Source organism: Pseudochaenichthys georgianus, chromosome 17 (assembly GCF_902827115.2).
Source record: "Pseudochaenichthys georgianus chromosome 17, fPseGeo1.2, whole genome shotgun sequence".
Lineage (NCBI taxonomy): Eukaryota > Metazoa > Chordata > Actinopteri > Perciformes > Channichthyidae > Pseudochaenichthys > Pseudochaenichthys georgianus.
This window is the reverse complement of record NC_047519.1, coordinates 40,145,044-40,163,965: the sequence shown is the minus strand read 5'-3', so window position 1 is coordinate 40,163,965 and position 18,922 is coordinate 40,145,044. Positions and strand designations below refer to the sequence as shown.

Here is an 18,922-nt window from a genome sequence, read left to right as displayed (position 1 = left end):
TATAATATAACATCCTAAAGTAAAAAGTAAAGTTGTTCAAAGTTAGTTTAAGTAGTAATAGTGGACACCCCCTTCAGAGTAAGAGCTCATACATCATAGTACATGTGTAACAACACTCGTCTTGCATCACTGAGGATGAGTCGTGAGAGGACCAGTGTCAGGTTAGACGGAAACAACACGTACTGCCGTCACGTCCTTTCAAAATAAAAGCCCACATACGAATTGTGCTGCAGTGCTTTTAATTTAAAGGCAGTTGATGTCGACTTCCGGTCTGGTTCCCGGTTATGCATTGTGTCGCCTACGTGAGAAACAGCTAGTACACAGTGTTCTGCAATGTAGTGGAGAAAGGATAAACATCTAATAAATGCAAATTAAATTAAATATCAACCGTAGAAATAACGCTTAATATCCGTATTACTGTCTCATCATGTTCCTGAAACATCACCAAAACATGTATTTACTTAAAACCAGTCATATGTCCTTATAAGGATAATCTTGATATACAGTGCTGGATGTTACCCACAGCTATTGTTAGCTTTCAGGCAGTTATGTAACAGTGTGTGTCTTCAGTGCAGTCGTACGTGTGTGTGTGTGTGTCACTGCAGAATATCACCAGCAGATTACAGATTACAGATTATTTCCTCACGCAGCTGCTTTTATGTGGGTCCGTCTGCACCTGAGGACGGAGAGAGGCAGGCATGCGTTATGATGTGCTCATGTTCTTCAATTCATAACTACTGAGTGCTCGCTGTCCTCTTGGGGTCAGAGGGCGTCTGAGCCATGGTCTGAACACAGCTGCTTTAGTTCCTAATTATTGCCTATAGTGTTTTATCGTGAGAGTTTATAGATGTGTTATCTTCACGGCCTACTGTATGTTTTCTTTAATTCTATTTTGAGATGATTAAGTTCTAGTATTGTTTATTCCTACTCTTCAATTTCTACTTATACTTACGCAAACATTTCCCCATTTGGGATCAATAAAGTACCGCTTATCTTATTATCTTATCTTATCCTATCCTTCGACTGAATGTGGTGAAACAAGCAAACAAGGAAAATACATACATAGTACTTCCTCGAGATGTTAAAGGTCCCATGTCATGCTGTTCCGGTTATCACCCGTCCCCTTGTGTTATGAGTCACAACCCCTCAAAGTGCACCCTGTAGCGAGTAGAGCTCTAACTCAGAGAGGACCTGTCTGCTGCCCCAGAACGCCTCGGTGGGCATTTCTCTCTTTCTTCCTGGTACTAAGTGACGTAACTAACGACGACCCAAATGGACCAATCCGTGGAGCTCCTCACACACACACACACACACACACACACACACACACACACACACACACACACACACACACACACACACACACACACACACACACACACACACACACACACACACACACACACACACACACACACACACACACACACACACACACACACACACACACACACACACACACGCACACACTCTCAGCGGCGAAACTGTGGCGCGTTTACGGCACCGTTGTGGTTCCGTCGCTTCGCTTCGTGAACATGTACAAGTATCCATATCCATGTTAGTAGTAATGTAAAGTAGCAGCTAGTAATATTTTTAATACATTATTTGAATTACTGTAATAAATGAGTGCTCATTCCCAGCCTTTAAGATGTTCACACTTTGACCTGGATTTCTGTATCAGTTTAAAAGCTGAACATTTAAAAAGTGCTCTCTTATAACTAACATATGTTTACCAACCAAGAGATGTATTTTCCATGTTCAACAACAACATAATCAGCAATGAAAAAGTACTGATTTCAGGATTTTACACACACACACACACACACACACACACACACACACACACACACACACACACACACACACACACACACACACACACACACACACACACACACACACACACACACACACACACACACACACACACACACACACACACACACACACACACACACACACACACACACACACACACACACACACACACACACACACACACACACACACACACACACACACGTCATTGTCCAATTAAAACCCATTTCACACGTTAGCTCAGAACCCCTTCGACCAATCAGAGCTCTCCGTGGTCTCTTAGCAACGCTCACTCTGCACAGCTTTCACACTGTGTGTTTCTTCAGTGAAGGAAAGCTCTCTTTGTGCACCAACCCTGCACGTGACCTCAGTTCATTAATCACGTATGAGTTAACACAGAGCAGGTTAAAGTTATAAGAAACATACCGACACAAAGAAAGATATACAGATGATGTGTAAGAAGATATGACGCCATCTTATTTAAAAGAAACACCAAAATATGTCTTACTTTTTTTTTTTACTTCTGACAGAAAATTCGAGACATTTTTACAAATAAATCTCATAAATCCCCTTGATAGCATTTTCAACTTTTAAATAAGAATCCAGCTTCTTTGGATCGAAGTAAGTAAGTCAAGTTTGGACCTAAAACAATGAATAGTTGGACAGAAAACTCATTAATTGTATTGATAAGTACATTTCTCTCACAAAAATACAAAAGCTGGGAGGATTTACTGCATGTTTTTAATATTATGTGACCGTAACATGAATATATTCTTGTTTATGGCTGGAAATAATGAGCATATTATTCAATTAAACATCATAAATAATTGTAAATAGCAGCTTTAGTTCAGTTCAGCCCTTTATCTGCTTTTAGACATTTATTTATCTGAGTTTTCACACATAAAATATAACTGTTAATCGGATAATCCTTAGTTTCTTTATTGCAGAGCTCTTTTCACTAACCCTGTGCTACGGGTGAGTGAAGCAGGCAGGACCCAAACGCAGAATAAACTGAAAAAATACCTTTATTTCAAGGTCGAGACAAACACGAACAGAATACTAGCGCGAGAACAGTCAAAGACAAACAATGACAGACAGGAAAACCAGAACTTAAATGCACACAAGACTAATCACACAAACAAGACACAGGTGAGGAGGGAGGAGAAAACACCGGGGCACCAGGTGAACACAATCAGGTAATCAGGCAGGAGCGAAAACAGACAGAAAGCAACAGGCAAGACAGGAAGTGAAGACTTTTCAAAATAAAATATGAAACCAAAGACAGAAAAAGACACAGAGCCTAAGTTATCACATTGTCATCCAGGAAGTAGTCCCATCCCGTGCTCGTTCTGCAGACGGTGAATAGGCAATGTTTACAGCCTGTGGTGGGAGGAGGACATTTGGCAGAATCAGTTCTGGTGGCAGATTGAGACGCTGTGGGTTGGCTTCACTCATGCTGCCAGAAAGAATGAAGCGAAATGAACCATAACTCTATACGAATCTGCATTTCATATCGGAGAAGACTGTCTAATAATCAGAATGGGTTCTGGGGTGCAGTCGAATAGTCAAAAAATCAGCTCCTATCGTCTATCCCTTGACCTCTGTGTGAAACGTCACGGGGTTAAGGGATAGTGGATAGGAGAATTCAAAAGGACTTAGGAGAAGAGACTGCGGTAATTTAGAGCAGGGGTTCCCAACCTTTTCCCGAGAGCCCCCCCAAATTACTCCTGTTGGAAGTTGCGCCCCCCCCACACACACAAGGGGGGGGGGGGGGGGACAGACAAGGCAACAGCGGTAATTAAAGTTTAAAAGTCTCAAAAATGCTACAACTACTGTCACAAACTGGATGAATGTGAAGTATTTTGTTAAAGGCGGATGAAAGCGTAATTAAGGAGCATCTATTGGAGTGACTTTGATGGTTATTGGACTCAGGATTAATTCATTTGGATTCCCGCTGTATGAAGAAACTAAAGGACGGCGGAAGTGGAAACAATTCACAAAGGGATTAAACTGTTTAAAATACGTGCTCAAAGTAAACCGGATTTTGCCGATGTGTTCATGTGGATTCAAAAGTCGTAAATAATCAAAATGGAGGAGACCAATCTGATCGGAGCAACTGTGACAAATAATCCAACTGAAACCGGCTTGGACAACGACTATGTTTTAAACATGCGCTTATCCAGACAAGCCCGGTTTGGACGCTTTACGGGCAGAAGAAACATTTCTCGAAAAAATTATGCATTTCTGTCTTTTTATGCCTTTAATACTAACTTGAATTTGTATTAAAATGAATGAATACATTATTTGTTATACTTTATTGTAATGTAGAAACAAGGCCTTTAGCGACAATCATGTATTGTGTAACAATTATGTCAGGGTGAGTGAAGCAGACGGGACCCAAATGCAGATTAAACAGAAAATACCTTTATTTCAAGGTTTACTAGGTGACAAACAGAACACTACCCCGTGAACACAGTCATAGACAAACAAGGAACTAACAATGAGAGACTTAAAAACCAGAATGTAAATACACACAAGACTAATCAAAGAAACAAGAGACAGGTGAGGAGGGAGGAGAAAACACAGGGGCACCAGGTGAACACTATCGGGTAATCAGGCAGGAGGGAACAGACAGAAAGCAACAGGCAAGACAGGGGGTGAACTCTTTTCAAAATAAAACAGGAAACCAAAGACAGAAAAAGACGAGACAAAATAAAACACAGACACATCGTGAGAAATGATATGTAAAAAAAAAATGAAAGAAAAAACTCTAAATATGATATTAGGCCTCGACGTGTTTATGATGTGCCAGCGGACGTCATAAATGTGCATCTGCTGCTGTGGGGAAACTACAGTTTTCTATACAGCGGACTACAACTATATGTCTAACTATATTTAAAATGTGTTACCTTTTTATAGAAGTGATTATATTTTCCTATGGCAAAGTTTCGTTTAGCACTTTTATTTTGATAGTAATAAGATTGGGACTCTTATTTTGAAGGAACTTTTACCGGAAGTGAGTGGACAACGGAGCAGAATGTACATATATATATTTCGCCTCCCAAGAGTTTACACATTTCCTCTTTGCTTTTCGTTCGGGCTCACCTTGCGCTTTATCAGTTGAATCACTTTGAACATTCGTTTGAGATGTTGACGGGTTGGCCGAACTTTTTACCCTACGGTCAAACAACTTAATTTGCTTCGCCATTTGTTGTAAAACAAACACACGGCGCACCGCGCACGTGAGTAAACGTGCATCGCTTTCTGGCTCCGTAACCACACCAATGCACGTGCAAGTTAAGTATCAGGTTCCGACTGGTCACAACAATAATTAAATATCACTCTTAATACAACGAATAATTAACATTTATATATTTTGGGGTGCACATTTTGCTGTTCTTATTTATTTATGTTAGAAACTGGTTGCCACTGATGGCAACCAAAGGCCAAGAAGTGGTTGACATTTTTTCTGAATGGTTGCCAATGGCAACCTGGCAACCGTTACTGTCGAGCCCTGCCAATACGTATGATTGTATGAAAAGATCTTATAATCAATACAGATGTATTTATTATAAACGTTAGTCCTTCACATCTATCTCTGTGTATATCACCATTCAAACATCTTTTAGAAGTTGAACAAACCCCACACAGCTCAGTAAAGACTGAAATGTTGACTTTATTTGATAATTTCAGTAAAAACTAACGTTCATATTTCTCTTTTTGATTATAATACTGATGAACGTTCAAAACAAAGCACTTTGGCAACTTGCCACCTATGTTTTAAAATGCTTAATAAGCACCGTAACTTTCATGATATCATTTCTCCGTCATAATCGGTTGTTTCCGTGAACGGCCGACTGTTGAGTGACGGCAAATGCTGCGGCTGCAAGGCATTGTGGGGCAGCATTTTCGCTTCTCCTGTCGGTTAGGGAGGTCCAGTGGTTCCTAAGCTAAAGGAGGTTATAAAGGAAGCTTGAAACCTCCTTTCCTTTCCTATAGAGAATTCAAATGGCACTTATCATGGCTGCCACTGAGGGACTTCCTTTCACTCCGTTAGGAAGGTTCCTAAGCTAAATGGACTATTCGACTGCAACCCTGGTGTCTTAAGAGCCTTCAGGATGGGAAAGTCTGTGTATGTTTTTTGACAAAACAAGCAATTTTGTAACTCTAGCTTCCCCTTTGAGTACTAATAATGACATTTTGTAGATTTAACAATTAATTAATTAATTAATTAATTAATTGAAAGATAGTATTTGTGTCAGATTACAGATTACAAAAACTATCAGAAGTGGTTATTCTGTTTTTATAGCCTTATGTCTTTTGTAAATTATCTTAAATCGGACCTATCATGCAAAATGCACTTTGTGATGTCTTTTATACATCAATATGTGTCCCGGTGCGTCGGGGAACTCACACAGCGTCAGAAAATAAAACCCTCTCTCTTGTCCTCCGTACCCAAATCTTTTAAAAATGGGGGTACAACGAGCGGATACAGATTTGCTGCCGATGTGACGTAATTTCGGATGGTGGACCCACAGCACTATCAGAAACAATGCCTGACGTGTTTTGGATGTAATCTCGTCTTTGTTTACATTAGCATCGCTAACACTCAGAGCTAACCTGTACTGGAGAGCACATGTGTTTTAAAAAGCAGGAAATAAAAAAAAGAACTCACCTTGTGATAAACCCGCAAGAGAAAAAGCATTTGAGCTCCATACTGTTTCAGAAAGAATCCTTGATGAGGTTTAGAACAGGATGGCGTTTTATCACAGCAGAATTTAACTTTTATCTCCTGTAGAATTCTGATCAGGCATTAGCTCCGCCTCCTCTTTTTTTTTTTCAAGCTCAGGATCCGCGTTTCTCTAACAGGGCTGAAATAGAGGGATATGAGGGATTTCTAAAATGCATGATCTGTTTGGTATTTTGAGCAAAGCACATCATAGACATGCTTTTATATATTTTTATATATCTGAGACCCATAATATATGCCTTAAAATAGCACTTCCATTTCCAATTCCCTCAATAAGTTTAGTCACAGCTCTCTGTCCGCATGAGGATCAACACTGAACCCAAACAACAACAAGAACGTCTACTTACTATGTAATCACGCGGGGTTTCAGCCTCTGTGTGCCGACGGAAACTAAAACCAATCGATGTGTTGATCTCCGTCTCTCTGAGATTTACAGCCGGTCTTGTTTCTAAATTCACTAAGTGCTCCGACAGACACTTTGAACTGTAGCCCAATATCCTGAAGAACACTTAGCCGTCTGTGTGTATTTTAAACCTCTTTACCTCTCCTGATGTCTGCTGACTCACCCTCTCTCAGGCTCTCGGAAACGACATGGAGAAAGTTGAGTGGAAGAAGGAAGCTTTGGTTGTGCTAAGACAATAACAACCTTCTTCCAATTCGGTATATATTAAACACTTTGGAATTGCCTTATATATATATATATATATGAACATAATCATTTTGATGGTTATTTAATTGTTACAGATTCATTTGTATGCAGGAACGGCAGACATTTTATTTTTCAGCTTCTAACATTTGGAGATTTTCTGTTTTACATCAAGTTAAAGTGAATTTCTTTGGGTTTCAGCCTTGACCGAACATGTCATTTAATGTACAATCTTGGACTTTAATTAACTGAGATGAACAGATTAGTTGTAAATTATAAATAATTGTTGTTGTTGTTGTTGTCTACAAAGGTCTTTAAAGCTTGTGAGTGAGCACCCAGAAGTCTGTTAAACACAACTTTTTTTTTTTAATAGATTACATTCAACTTTATTGTCATTGCACAAAATACAGTTTGCATCCAACCAGAAAGTGCAAAGAGCATGAAATACTTTACATAACAGAACAAATATAAGGCATAGACATATATAGATGAATACAGATGTAATACATAGTAAATAAAGACATTGTAAGTGAGACGCTGTGGGTTTGAGACGTGTTGGCCAGCGTCCTATATAAAGCAATACAGAAGAACCCCTCCATACAAGTGCTTTTCAAGAGGAGAAGTCACACATAGACCCATTGGTTTCTCCTCTCCGTCTATTTCTATAGGATCATACATTCCTCCCGATCAATAGAGCACCTGTTGCCTCAAAGATTTACAACAAATCGATTTTTGGTCGAGCCAAAGTGTAATGTAACATATAATAAAAACACATTACTACAATCCCAATAAAAGAGAATAATTTACAACAGAAATATATATATAAAAAAAAAACAGAAACACAGGGAATAGTCAGGTGTCGTGCTCCGCTCTGACTAGAAGGCCAGAGAGAAGAAGTGTGTCTTTAGTGAGGATTTAAAAAACCCCAGTGTCCCGGCCGACTTCACATGGAGGGGCAGAGTGTTCCAGAGCCTGGGGCCAGCTGCTGCGAAGGCTCGGTGCCCTCGGGTTTTGAGCCTGGTCTTGGGCACTATCAGCAACAGCTGGTCAGCAGACCTTAAAGCTGGCTGGGGTGTAGTGATGGAGTTCGGCTATATAGGCCGGAGCCAGCCCATTTAGGGCTTTGAAAACAAATAAAAGGATTTCAAAATCAATTCGGAACCGATTTGGAAGCCAGTGTAGTGAGGCCAGAATTGGGGTGATGTGGTCACGCGTTTTGTGGCCAGTCAGAAGACATGCAGCTGCGTTCTGCACTAGCTGCAGGCGTCTAATTGAGGCCTGGTCCATACCCACATACAGAGCGTTGCAATAGTCCAGTCTCGAGGTAACAAAGGCGTTAATAACCCTTTCTAGATCTTTAAAAGATAAAAACGACTTGGTCTTGGCCAATAGTCTTATTTAAAAAAAGCAGGATTTGACTACGGTGCTGACCTGCTTATCAAATTTAAAAAAAAGTGCTATTAAAGGTCACTCCAAGGTTCATGACAGAGGGGAGGATGTTTTTATTGAGAGAGCCCAGAATATCAACCGGAGAGGCTGGAGGTTGGGGTCCAAAAAAGATGAGCTCCGTCTTGCTCTCGTTGAGGTTGAGGAAATGTCGGCTCAGCCAGGATTTTATCTCTATCAAGCAGTCCATCAACTGCTGTAGTGAGTGTTTGACATTTGCTTTGAGAGGCAGATAGATCTGTACATCATCAGCGTAGCAGTGGAAGGGAATATTGTGTTTAGTGAGAATTGAACCTAGGGGCAGTATGTACAGTGAAAAGAGAATGGGGCCCAGGATAGAGCCTTGGGGAACCCCACAGGTAAGAGGGGCTTTAGCAGAGGAGAAGGTACCTAGCTCCACTGAGAAGCTACGGTCTGTCAGGTAGGACCTGAACCATGCAGAGCCTGTGATGCCTGCGGACTGTTCCAGCCGTGACAACAGGATGCTATGGTCCACAGTGTCGAAGGCAGCTGTCAGGTCTAACAGCACCAGGACAGCTGGGCTACCTGAGTCGGCGGCTAGGAGCAGATCATTACAAACTCTTAAAAGGGCTGTTTCAGTGCTGTGCATGGGTTTGAAGCCAGACTGAAACTTGTCATGGATGCCATGCATGGTTAAGAACGACTGCAGCTGGACATAGACTACTCGCTCCAGGGCTTTAGATAAAAAAGGTAGCTGGGAGATGGGCCTAAGATTTGCGAGAATGGAGGGGTCAAGATTTTTCTTTTTAAGTAGTGGCTGCACCACGGCATGTTTGAAGGCAGCTGGGACACATCCTGAGCTAAGAGAGGTGTTTATTAGTAATAAAATACTTGCTCCAACTGATTCTAAAACATCTCTGAGAAGGCGAGAGGGAATGCTGTCTGAGGTGCAGTTTGTCGGCCGCAGGTGCTTGACTACATCCGAGAGAGAAGAGCGGGATAAAGGCTCAAAGTGGTCGAGGACAGCAGGGCACAGAAAAGGAGCAGGGTCTGGGGTAGCACTAGTGTGGGCTAGCCTAAGAGCAGATACTTTTTCAATAAAAAATGTAAGAAACTTATCACAGAGAGTAGTCGATGGCACAATTGGAGAAGCATCACAGGGATTAATGATCAAGTTGAGGCCATTAAAAATAACCTGAGATTTATGGCTGTTTTTGGAGATTAACAGAGAAATGTGCTCCGTTTTGGCTGCTTTGACTGCCGTCTGGTAGGAAAGGCCAGCACGAAGGATTTCTAGGGAGACATGGAGTTGATCCTTTTTCCATTTTCTCTCTGCATGCCTGCAGTTGCGTCATCAGCACTAAAAGCACAGTTCACCTCTAATTGACTGATCGGAGAAGCATTAAAACATCAGAGAACTGTGAGGCAGTCAAGGGGTCAATCGAACACAGACGACGCGCGGGGGCACGTGATTCGACTCCTGCGGAAGGGATCGAAGTTGTAAACAGAACCGGTAAATGGTCTGAGATACGCGTTGTCAACAGACAGTCCAAACGATATTACTAAATCTAAAGTGTGTTTTTTTTCGTGTGTTGGGCGGACTGAACGAGACCGAAAGAATCAAGGAGATTTACAAAGTCCCTAACCAGAGGTTTGGACTCACAACACACGTGGACATTGAAGTCTCCGGAGATCAAAACACGATCAAGGTTGCATTTCATAAGGTGTACACTTTGTTGAAGCTTTAACACCAGAGTTTCCTTCCTTCACTCGCCAATTGATCGTGGAAACATCTCAGTTATTTGTGACCTTGTAGAGACGCCCTTTTAAATTGTTTTTGGCCTAATTTGTAGGACAACTAATATGCATTGAGTTTAAGTCGGCAGTACATGCATCAAGGTGACACATGCATTGCATTCTGAAGTGTTCCACTTGTTTGTGCTCCTCCAAATTCTTCATCAACATGTCTCCATGTGTCTTCATCGTATTCAGAGGTGGGAAGTAGTGGAGTACAAATACTTCGTTACTGTACTTAAGTACATCTTTCTGGTATCAGTACTTTACTCCACTACTTATTTTTCTGACGACTTTTTACTTTGACTTCTTACATGTTGAACACAAATACCTGTACTTTCTACTTCTCACATTTTGAACTCAAATACCTGTACTTTCTACTTCTTACATTTTGAACTCAAATACCTGTACTTTCTACTTCTCACATTTTGAACTCAAATACCTGTACTTTCTACTTCTCACATGTTGAACTCAAATACCTGTACTTTCTACTTCTCACATTTTGAACACAAATACCTGTACTTTCTACTTCTTACATGTTGAACTCAAATACCTGTACTTTCTACTTCTCACATGTTGAACTCAAATACCTGTACTTTCTACTTCTCACATTTTGAACACAAATACCTGTACTTTCTACTTCTTACATGTTGAACTCAAATACCTGTACTTTCTACTTCTCACATTTTGAACACAAATACCTGTACTTTCTACTTCTTACATTTTGAACTCAAATACCTGTACTTTCTACTTCTCTCATGTTGAACTCAAATACCTGTACTTTCTACTTCTTACATGTTGAACTCAAATACCTGTACTTTCTACTTCTTACATGTTGAACACAAATACCTGTACTTTCTACTTCTCACATGTTGAACTCAAATACCTGTACTTTCTACTTCTTACATGTTGAACTCAAATACCTGTACTTTCTACTTCTTACATGTTGAACTCAAATACCTGTACTTTCTACTTCTTACATGTTGAACACAAATACCTGTACTTTCTACTTCTCTCATTTTCCAAACAGCTGGTTCCTTTAGTCTGAATGTGTGTCTGGTGCGTGATCATTATTCTTTAGAGTCGCTGCGTGCCTATTGGTTGGAACACGATCCGTGTATCCATCACTTCCTGGTCTTCTCTAAAGAAGAGGGACCAATGGAAACGTTGTCATGTTGCCGTTGTTCAGCATGGAAACATTCATTAGCTAACAATGACATTATTGTTCTATTGATATAAAGGGAGGTCAGGTACTCTTTAAAGCAGCTGCTAGGTATGGGTACTTTTTACTGAAGTACATTTCAAAGTTCTTTACTTTTACTTGAGTAAAGAAGTTTAGTCAGTACTTCTACTTTTACGAGAGTATTTTTAAACATGAGTGTCTGTACTTCTACTTGAGTAAAGGGTGCGAGTACTTATGCCCTCTCTGACCATATCAAACATCACGAGAATACATATTGAGGAATGTTCTCTCCATGCTGACCTCTCACCCTCTGTCTGTTATCAGGGATGAATGCAGCCGTGCGGGCCGTGGTCAGGATGGGCATCTATGTTGGAGCGAAGGTCTACTTCATCCACGAGGTGAGGATCAGGTTTCAGACATGTGTTCTTCACCGGGAGCTAAATGAATACCCAGCAGTTTTCCAACGTCAGGCAGTGACTGACTTGGAGAGAGCCACCAGGACTCAAACAGCTGATGTCGAGACGTGCAGGAATGGGTTTTTAGTGAGACACCTGAAAGGTTACCACTAGCTGAAGAGAGGTTTTGTTTTTGTCGCTATTGTTGCTTTTACTGTTGGATATTCACTCATGCATTACACATGATCGTACTCCTTTTACACTCCATGGATAAGTCACATCTAAAGTGTCCACCTACTCTGAATGCAATACACATGCAACTTTAAGGGATTTCTCCCCTTTAGTATCCCACTTTAGCAATTTAGGACACTTTGAAATAAACCAAACCTATAGTATAAGATAAACAAACTTCAAATAGTGTGTGTGTGTGTGTGTGTGTGTGTGTGTGTGTGTGTGTGTGTGTGTGTGTGTGTGTGTGTGTGTGTGTGTGTGTGTGTGTGTGTGTGTGTGTGTGTGTGTGTGTGTGTGTGTGTGTGTGTGTGTGTGTGTGTGTGTGTGTGTGTGTGTGTGTGTGTGTGTGTGTGTGTGTGTGTGTGTGTGTGTGTGTGTGTGTGTGTGTGTGTGTGTGTGTGTGTGTGTGTGTGTGTGTGTGTGTGTGTGTGTGTGTGTGTGTGGTTTTGCTCTTACTCTTGACTTTTCATTCATGCATTAGTTACACATAATCTGACTCTCCTTTTGCAAGATTCAAAGGGTTTAATGTCATATATATATATATATATATATATAATATATATATTATATATATCTAAGCTACAGTGTAGAAAGGGCAATGAAAATCTTATGACCCGAGCTCCTCCAACAATGCAACATATATATATAATAAAATTCTAGGGTTAGGGTACACGTACATAGACTATGATATATACAACAGAATGTTAAATTAAATATTGTACAGTAAGTTGAAATTAAATACGGTTATTACGGTGATGCAGTCCATGGATAAGTCAAACGTAAACTATTCCCCTACGCTTTTTTCCTCCTTGGTATCACACTGGACACTTTGAATAAAACATTATGTAGTATAAGATAAACACTGCTTGACATATTAAGATAAGAGAAGAAGTACTTTATTGATCCACATTTGGGAAACCTTTGCATTGCAGCAGCATAAAAGACGAGGCATTGCACATCATTGAATATCAGAAAATAAAAGCTAAATAAATCCCTGTTTCAGTCTTTGGAGTTGTTTGATATTGATTGTCTGATATTATGAGCAGTAATGGGCGTAATGCTTCAGACGGCAGATCGAGATGCCACTCAGTGTAGTGGTGTGGTTCTAATTGGATTACCAGGGGCAGCATTCATCCTCCACTGGCTGCACTCGTCTTCATCAGCCTCGAATAGCCACAGTAATCAGAGTAATGGCAGCTGAGAGACATGATGGCTTTATTCTGCTCATTCAGATCAGCGCTCACAACATCAACAGCGACTTTTAAATAAAGCCAAGTTCCGATGTCGGCAGCGAGGGCGATAAGTGATACATGCAGGTGTTCATGCATGATTGAAAACACAAACAAAAAGCCATTTCCCTGCTGTCCACAGTTTGGAGAACACTCAATGCAAACCGTTTGTGGTTCCCCTGAAAGTCACCAAGGGCAACCAGCTGTTAACTCTGCAAGTGCAAATGCTTTAATCTGTGGGTCATCGGCTCAATAACCGGTTATAATATTGTGTTCAAAATTCCAGGAAAGACAGACGACTTCTAAGTTGAACTATTTATTACGAGAGAGCAAAGGACATATAGTCACTTGGCCAAGGACTCCGTCACGTCATATAAATCACAGGCAGCAAAGCTGTAATCTGTCTATTTCCGGACAAGAGCCTGGAACCTCGTGCGTGCGTACATGTTTATCACACAGGGCGTTCCCGTACATGTATGATTGGTCAAGACTAGCTGAAGAGATACCGCAGTTTAAACTTGGTTCTCTTTGGTTGGTGACTTAGAAAAAAGTCTCTTGGCAACACGATCCTCCAATCAGCATTCGGCCGGCCTGTGGAAGTCCCTCCCTACTCTGGCACCATCGTATGTTTTGATGAAGCTTCTACAGAAAAGGGGAATCTTGGTTATCCTGATTCGCAGCTATGCGTGGGCGCGGAGCTAACCCAGCCATAGCCTCAATAACTCATTGTTCCTCCAGTGCCTGCATCCGGCTGCTGCTACTTTCAAGCTGAAAACGTTCTTCTGACTTTTCCCCTCGCTGGCATCTAACCCATCAGAACCTGGGATTAGTGATTGTGTCTATTTATTGTATCGTCATAGCAATCTCCTGAGCACAATAAGCACATCATGTAATAATAAGAATCAGTCTTGTAATGTTATATACAAATAGACTCCACAGTATATATAATAGTATTTGAGATGATTGCCTTCAATCTAAGGGTGTGCTGCTTTGCATGGCCTTGTCCAATAGTTCACTCTTTTGGATTATGGTTAGACGAAACAAGGAGTTTAAGTATATCATATTTGTCTCTGGTAAATTGTGATTATGTGGGATTTCTTTTTGATTTATCGACATTTTATAGGCTATATATTTAATTCAATAATTGAAAATCTAATGTGTGTTCCCATGGATGTCAGTGAACATGTATGCTTGGTTGTTTTTCCTCTCAGGGCTACCAGGGCATGGTGGACGGAGGACAGAACATCAAAGAGGCGACGTGGGAGAGCGTCTCCAGCATGCTGCAAGTGGTGAGACACACTCCTGATATCATATCCTTGTTTCGGTACATTTATTTCCACGTTATCCTTTTCTTTTCTTCACTGTTCTCTTACCAGACGATGATGGAGACGGTTACATCACATAAAATAAACAACTTAAACTCATAATTTCTCTGCGGTCCAAAAACCGTATGGCTTCACAACTAAAATGAACGCTGAGTATCATCTGCTTGACTCTTTTGTACCAGCTGAGGCCATCACAGCGTCAATCAGCTGTTTCGTTTAACTTTAGTTTAATTAACAACCTATTCCATTCCATAACCAATATTCAATATGTTACGCATAATCAAACAATTGAATAATCAAAGTAGTAAAGCAACATTTTGGCTCCTAAATGCAGCTATCATTAAAGACCCTGTGTAAACATTGTAATTATTACCCTATTATCTGTATATTGACGTTAAATTAGATCTTCTCCCCGTCTGTCAGTCAGCCTTTTATTGTGTGAAGTGGATTCTGTGTAATGCAACGGTGGAAACAGATTGTGTAGATTTGCAATATTAGAAATAAGATCTATAGGTAGGTAGACAACTACAAAGCAGAGCCAGTAAAAGAGCATTTAACGAGAATGTATGCAGGCCCTTCATTAGTTGCTTTAGGATTTCTTATCTTATTTTATCTAACTGAAGATCTAACGGGCAACTAATTGCAAAAAATCTAATAACGAGGCAGTTTCTGAGCATGTCGACTTGTATTTTTGTATTGATTTTATAAAAAATATGTGGCCCTTTTTTAACCATTGTGTTTTATTGTATTATTATTATTATTAGTATTATTATTACTATTAGTATTATTATCCATTTATTTATAACATTTTAATCATTTTAATTTACATATTTATGTTTTGGTTGTTTGTCTTTTTTGATTCTTGTGTGATTCAATACTGCGGGCGACTGATATATAATAATAATAATAATAATTCATTACATTTATTCAAGCGCTTTTCCAAGTGCTCAAAGCGCTTTACATTACATATTACACATATTAGACATGTAACAGTTAAAGGTGGGGTAGGTAATTTTGGAGAAACCGGCTCGAGATCGCTAGAATTTGAAAATACACAACCGGAAATAATCTGCCACTTCCTCACAGAGCCCCTCCTCCAACACACAGGAACGCGCACATGACCAATGAGGGCACGAGATAAGTGTGTGCCCCGAAGGAAGGCTGACAGGCAGGTAGGCCATCCAGTTACTTTAGCTGGCTCAGATGATTGGTCGTGCTTTTTACAGTATTACGGCTTCTACAGATGACATTATTTAATGGATTTTTTGTCAAAGCACTTCAGATATTCATTGCTATCGGGATGTTAAGAGCATTCCATGGAATATAACAAAAAGTGCATCTCGAGCCGGTTTCTCAAACTTACCTACCCCACCTTTATTACTGTGGACAATACTGCGGGAGTCGGGAGGCCTGTTAACTTATTACCTACTAATTGACCTGACAGAAGTTACTGAGTCCATGTAAATGTACTGCTTGGCTCAGATCCACCAACGTCAGCAAGATCTCACCTCGACTAACTCGTGAAGAACCAGGTTCAATGAACTGCTGTTTCAATTCAGACGACCCGCTACATCTGTTTAAGCGATCCCGAAGGATTTTGATATCAGTAGATGAGGTGTGGCCCTACCTAAGTGTGAGTGTGGCAGTATGCAATCTTACCTTTGAAGCAGGAGAGGAGAGCGCAGATTTATTTTAAGTTGTCCCAATCCAAAGGGTGGGATCAGTTTATTTGAAGAAAATTGTCCGCACTTGTACAGGGTTTTACCTTCTCTCGTTACATCATGACAATCATACAAAACATATCATGCTGTGATCATTTTCTAATATGAAACCTCAATTCACAGTTTTACATGTATTACCCTGAATTGTAACTTCAACTGCCCCATTCAGTTGTGACATTTAAAATCGTCCGACAGAATTTAGTGGCATCTCCTCATAAATGGCCGGTGATAATAAAAAGCACCTTCAAACTTTCATTCAGCAAACCAATTCTCATACACACCTATATCCAGCATGAATTCAGAGCGCCATCCTCACAGGAGTTATACACATTCAACAAATCAATTCACTCAGCATTCAACAAATACATTCGAGAGATTTTACCAGGGGAACCCCCCCCTCTCTCCAGGACAGAAAATCCTAAAGACACCTCCTCCATACCCATATTTGTGGAAACTGGGCATGGCCTCTAGTGTGCAGGACTGAACAATATTATTCTCGGCTATGGCATAAACACCTTTTTGGGGCCTCAGTATTTCTCCAACAAGTGCCCCCCCCTGAGCACCGCTGTGAGGGAAGAAACTGTCTCCCCTCTCTTATCAGTGACACCCATAAACTAAAATGGGCCTTAAACTCAATTTAACAAACCACTGATTTCATATATGAATTAATAATGGCGCCGGTGATGATGGCTAATGTGTCTTTGGCTCCTCTCCAACTGTTTCCCCTGATTTCATGTAGTAATCTGTGTTTTCACTGATTTCATGTAGTTATCTGTGTTTTCCCTGATTTCATGTAGTAATCTGTGTTTTCCCTGATTTCATGTAGTTATCTGTGTTTTCCCTGATTTCATGTAGTAATCTGTGTTTTCCCTGATTGTATGTAGTAATCTGTGTTTTCCCTGATTTCATGTAGTTATCTGTGTTTTCCCTGATTTCATGTAGTAATCTGTGTTTTCCATGATTTCATGTAGTAATCTTTGTTTTCCCTGATTTCATGTAGTAATCTGTGTTTTCCCTGATTTCATGTTGTAATCTGTGTTTTCACTGATTTCATGTAGTAATCTGTGTTTTCCCTGATTTCATGTAGTAATCTGTGTTTTCCCTGATTTCATGTAGTTATCTGTGTTTTCCCTGATTTCATGTAGTAATATCTGTTTTCCCTGATTTCATGTAGTAATCTGTGTTTTCTCTGATTTCATGTAGTAATCTGTGTTTTCCCTGATTTCATGTAGTTATCTGTGTTTTCACTGATTTCATGTAGTAATCTGTGTTTTCCCTGATTTCATGTTGTAATCTGTGTTTTCCCTGATTTCATGTAGTAATCTGTGTTTTCCCTGATTTCATGTAGTTATCTGTGTTTTCCCTGATTTCATGTTGTAATCTGTGTTTTCACTGATTTCATGTAGTAATCTGTGTTTTCCCTGATTTCATGTAGTAATCTGTGTTTTCCCTGATTTCATGTAGTAATCTGTGTTTTCCCTGATTTCATGTAGTTATCTGTGTTTTCCCTGATTTCATGTTGTAATCTGTGTTTTCACTGATTTCATGTAGTAATCTGTGTTTTCCCTGATTTCATGTAGTAATCTGTGTTTTCCCTGATTTCATGTAGTTATCTGTGTTTTCCCTGATTTCATGTAGTAATCTGTGTTTTCCCTGATTGTATGTAGTAATCTGTGTTTCCCTGATTTCATGTAGTAATATGTGTTTTCCCTGATTTCATGTAGTAATATGTGTTTTCACTGATTTCATGTAGTAATCTGTGTTTTCCCTGATTTCATGTAGTAATCTGTGTTTTCCCTGATTTCATGTAGTAATCTGTTTTCCCTGATTTCATGTAGTAATCTGTGTTTTCCCTGATTTCATGTAGTAATCTGTGTTTTCCCTGATTTCATGTAGTAATATGTGTTTTCCCTGATTTCATGTAGTAATCTGTGTTTTCCCTGATTTCATGTAGTAATCTGTGTTTTCCCTGATTTCATGTAGTAATCTGTGTTTTCCCTGATTTCATGTTGTAATCTGTGTTTTCACTGATTTCATGTAGTAATCTGTGTTTTCCCTGATTTCATGTAGTAATCTGTGTTTTCCCTGATTTCATGTTGTAATCTGTTTTCCCTGATTTCATGTAGTAATCTGTGTTTTCCCTGATTTCATGTAGTAATCTGTTTTCACTGATTTCATGTAGTAATCTGTGTTTTCCCTGATGTCATGTAGTAATCTGTGTTTTCCCTGATGTCATGTAGTAATCTGTGTTTTCCCTGATTTCATGTAGTAATCTGTGTTTTCCCTGATTTTATGTAGGTATCTGTGTTTTCCCTGATTTCATGTAATTATCTGTGTTTTCCCTGATTTCATGTAGTTATCTGTGTTTTCCCTGATTTCATGTAGTTATCTGTGTTTTCCCTGATTTCATGTAGTAATCTGTG

General features: G+C 39.9%; 1 protein-coding gene across 3 annotated transcripts in view; it reads left to right on the top strand.

The window, feature by feature from the left end:
• The window catches only part of LOC117461755 (ATP-dependent 6-phosphofructokinase, platelet type-like), a 49,864-nt gene that overhangs the window by 1,113 nt on the left and 29,829 nt on the right, over window positions 1-18,922 (top strand). For all 3 annotated transcript variants that reach the window (XM_034103659.2, XM_071206346.1, XM_034103658.2), the window contains exons 2-3: window positions 11,923-11,996; window positions 14,665-14,742. In XM_034103659.2, coding sequence (XP_033959550.1) covers window positions 11,923-11,996; window positions 14,665-14,742 — 152 coding nt within the window. The remainder of the gene's footprint in view (window positions 1-11,922; window positions 11,997-14,664; window positions 14,743-18,922) is intronic.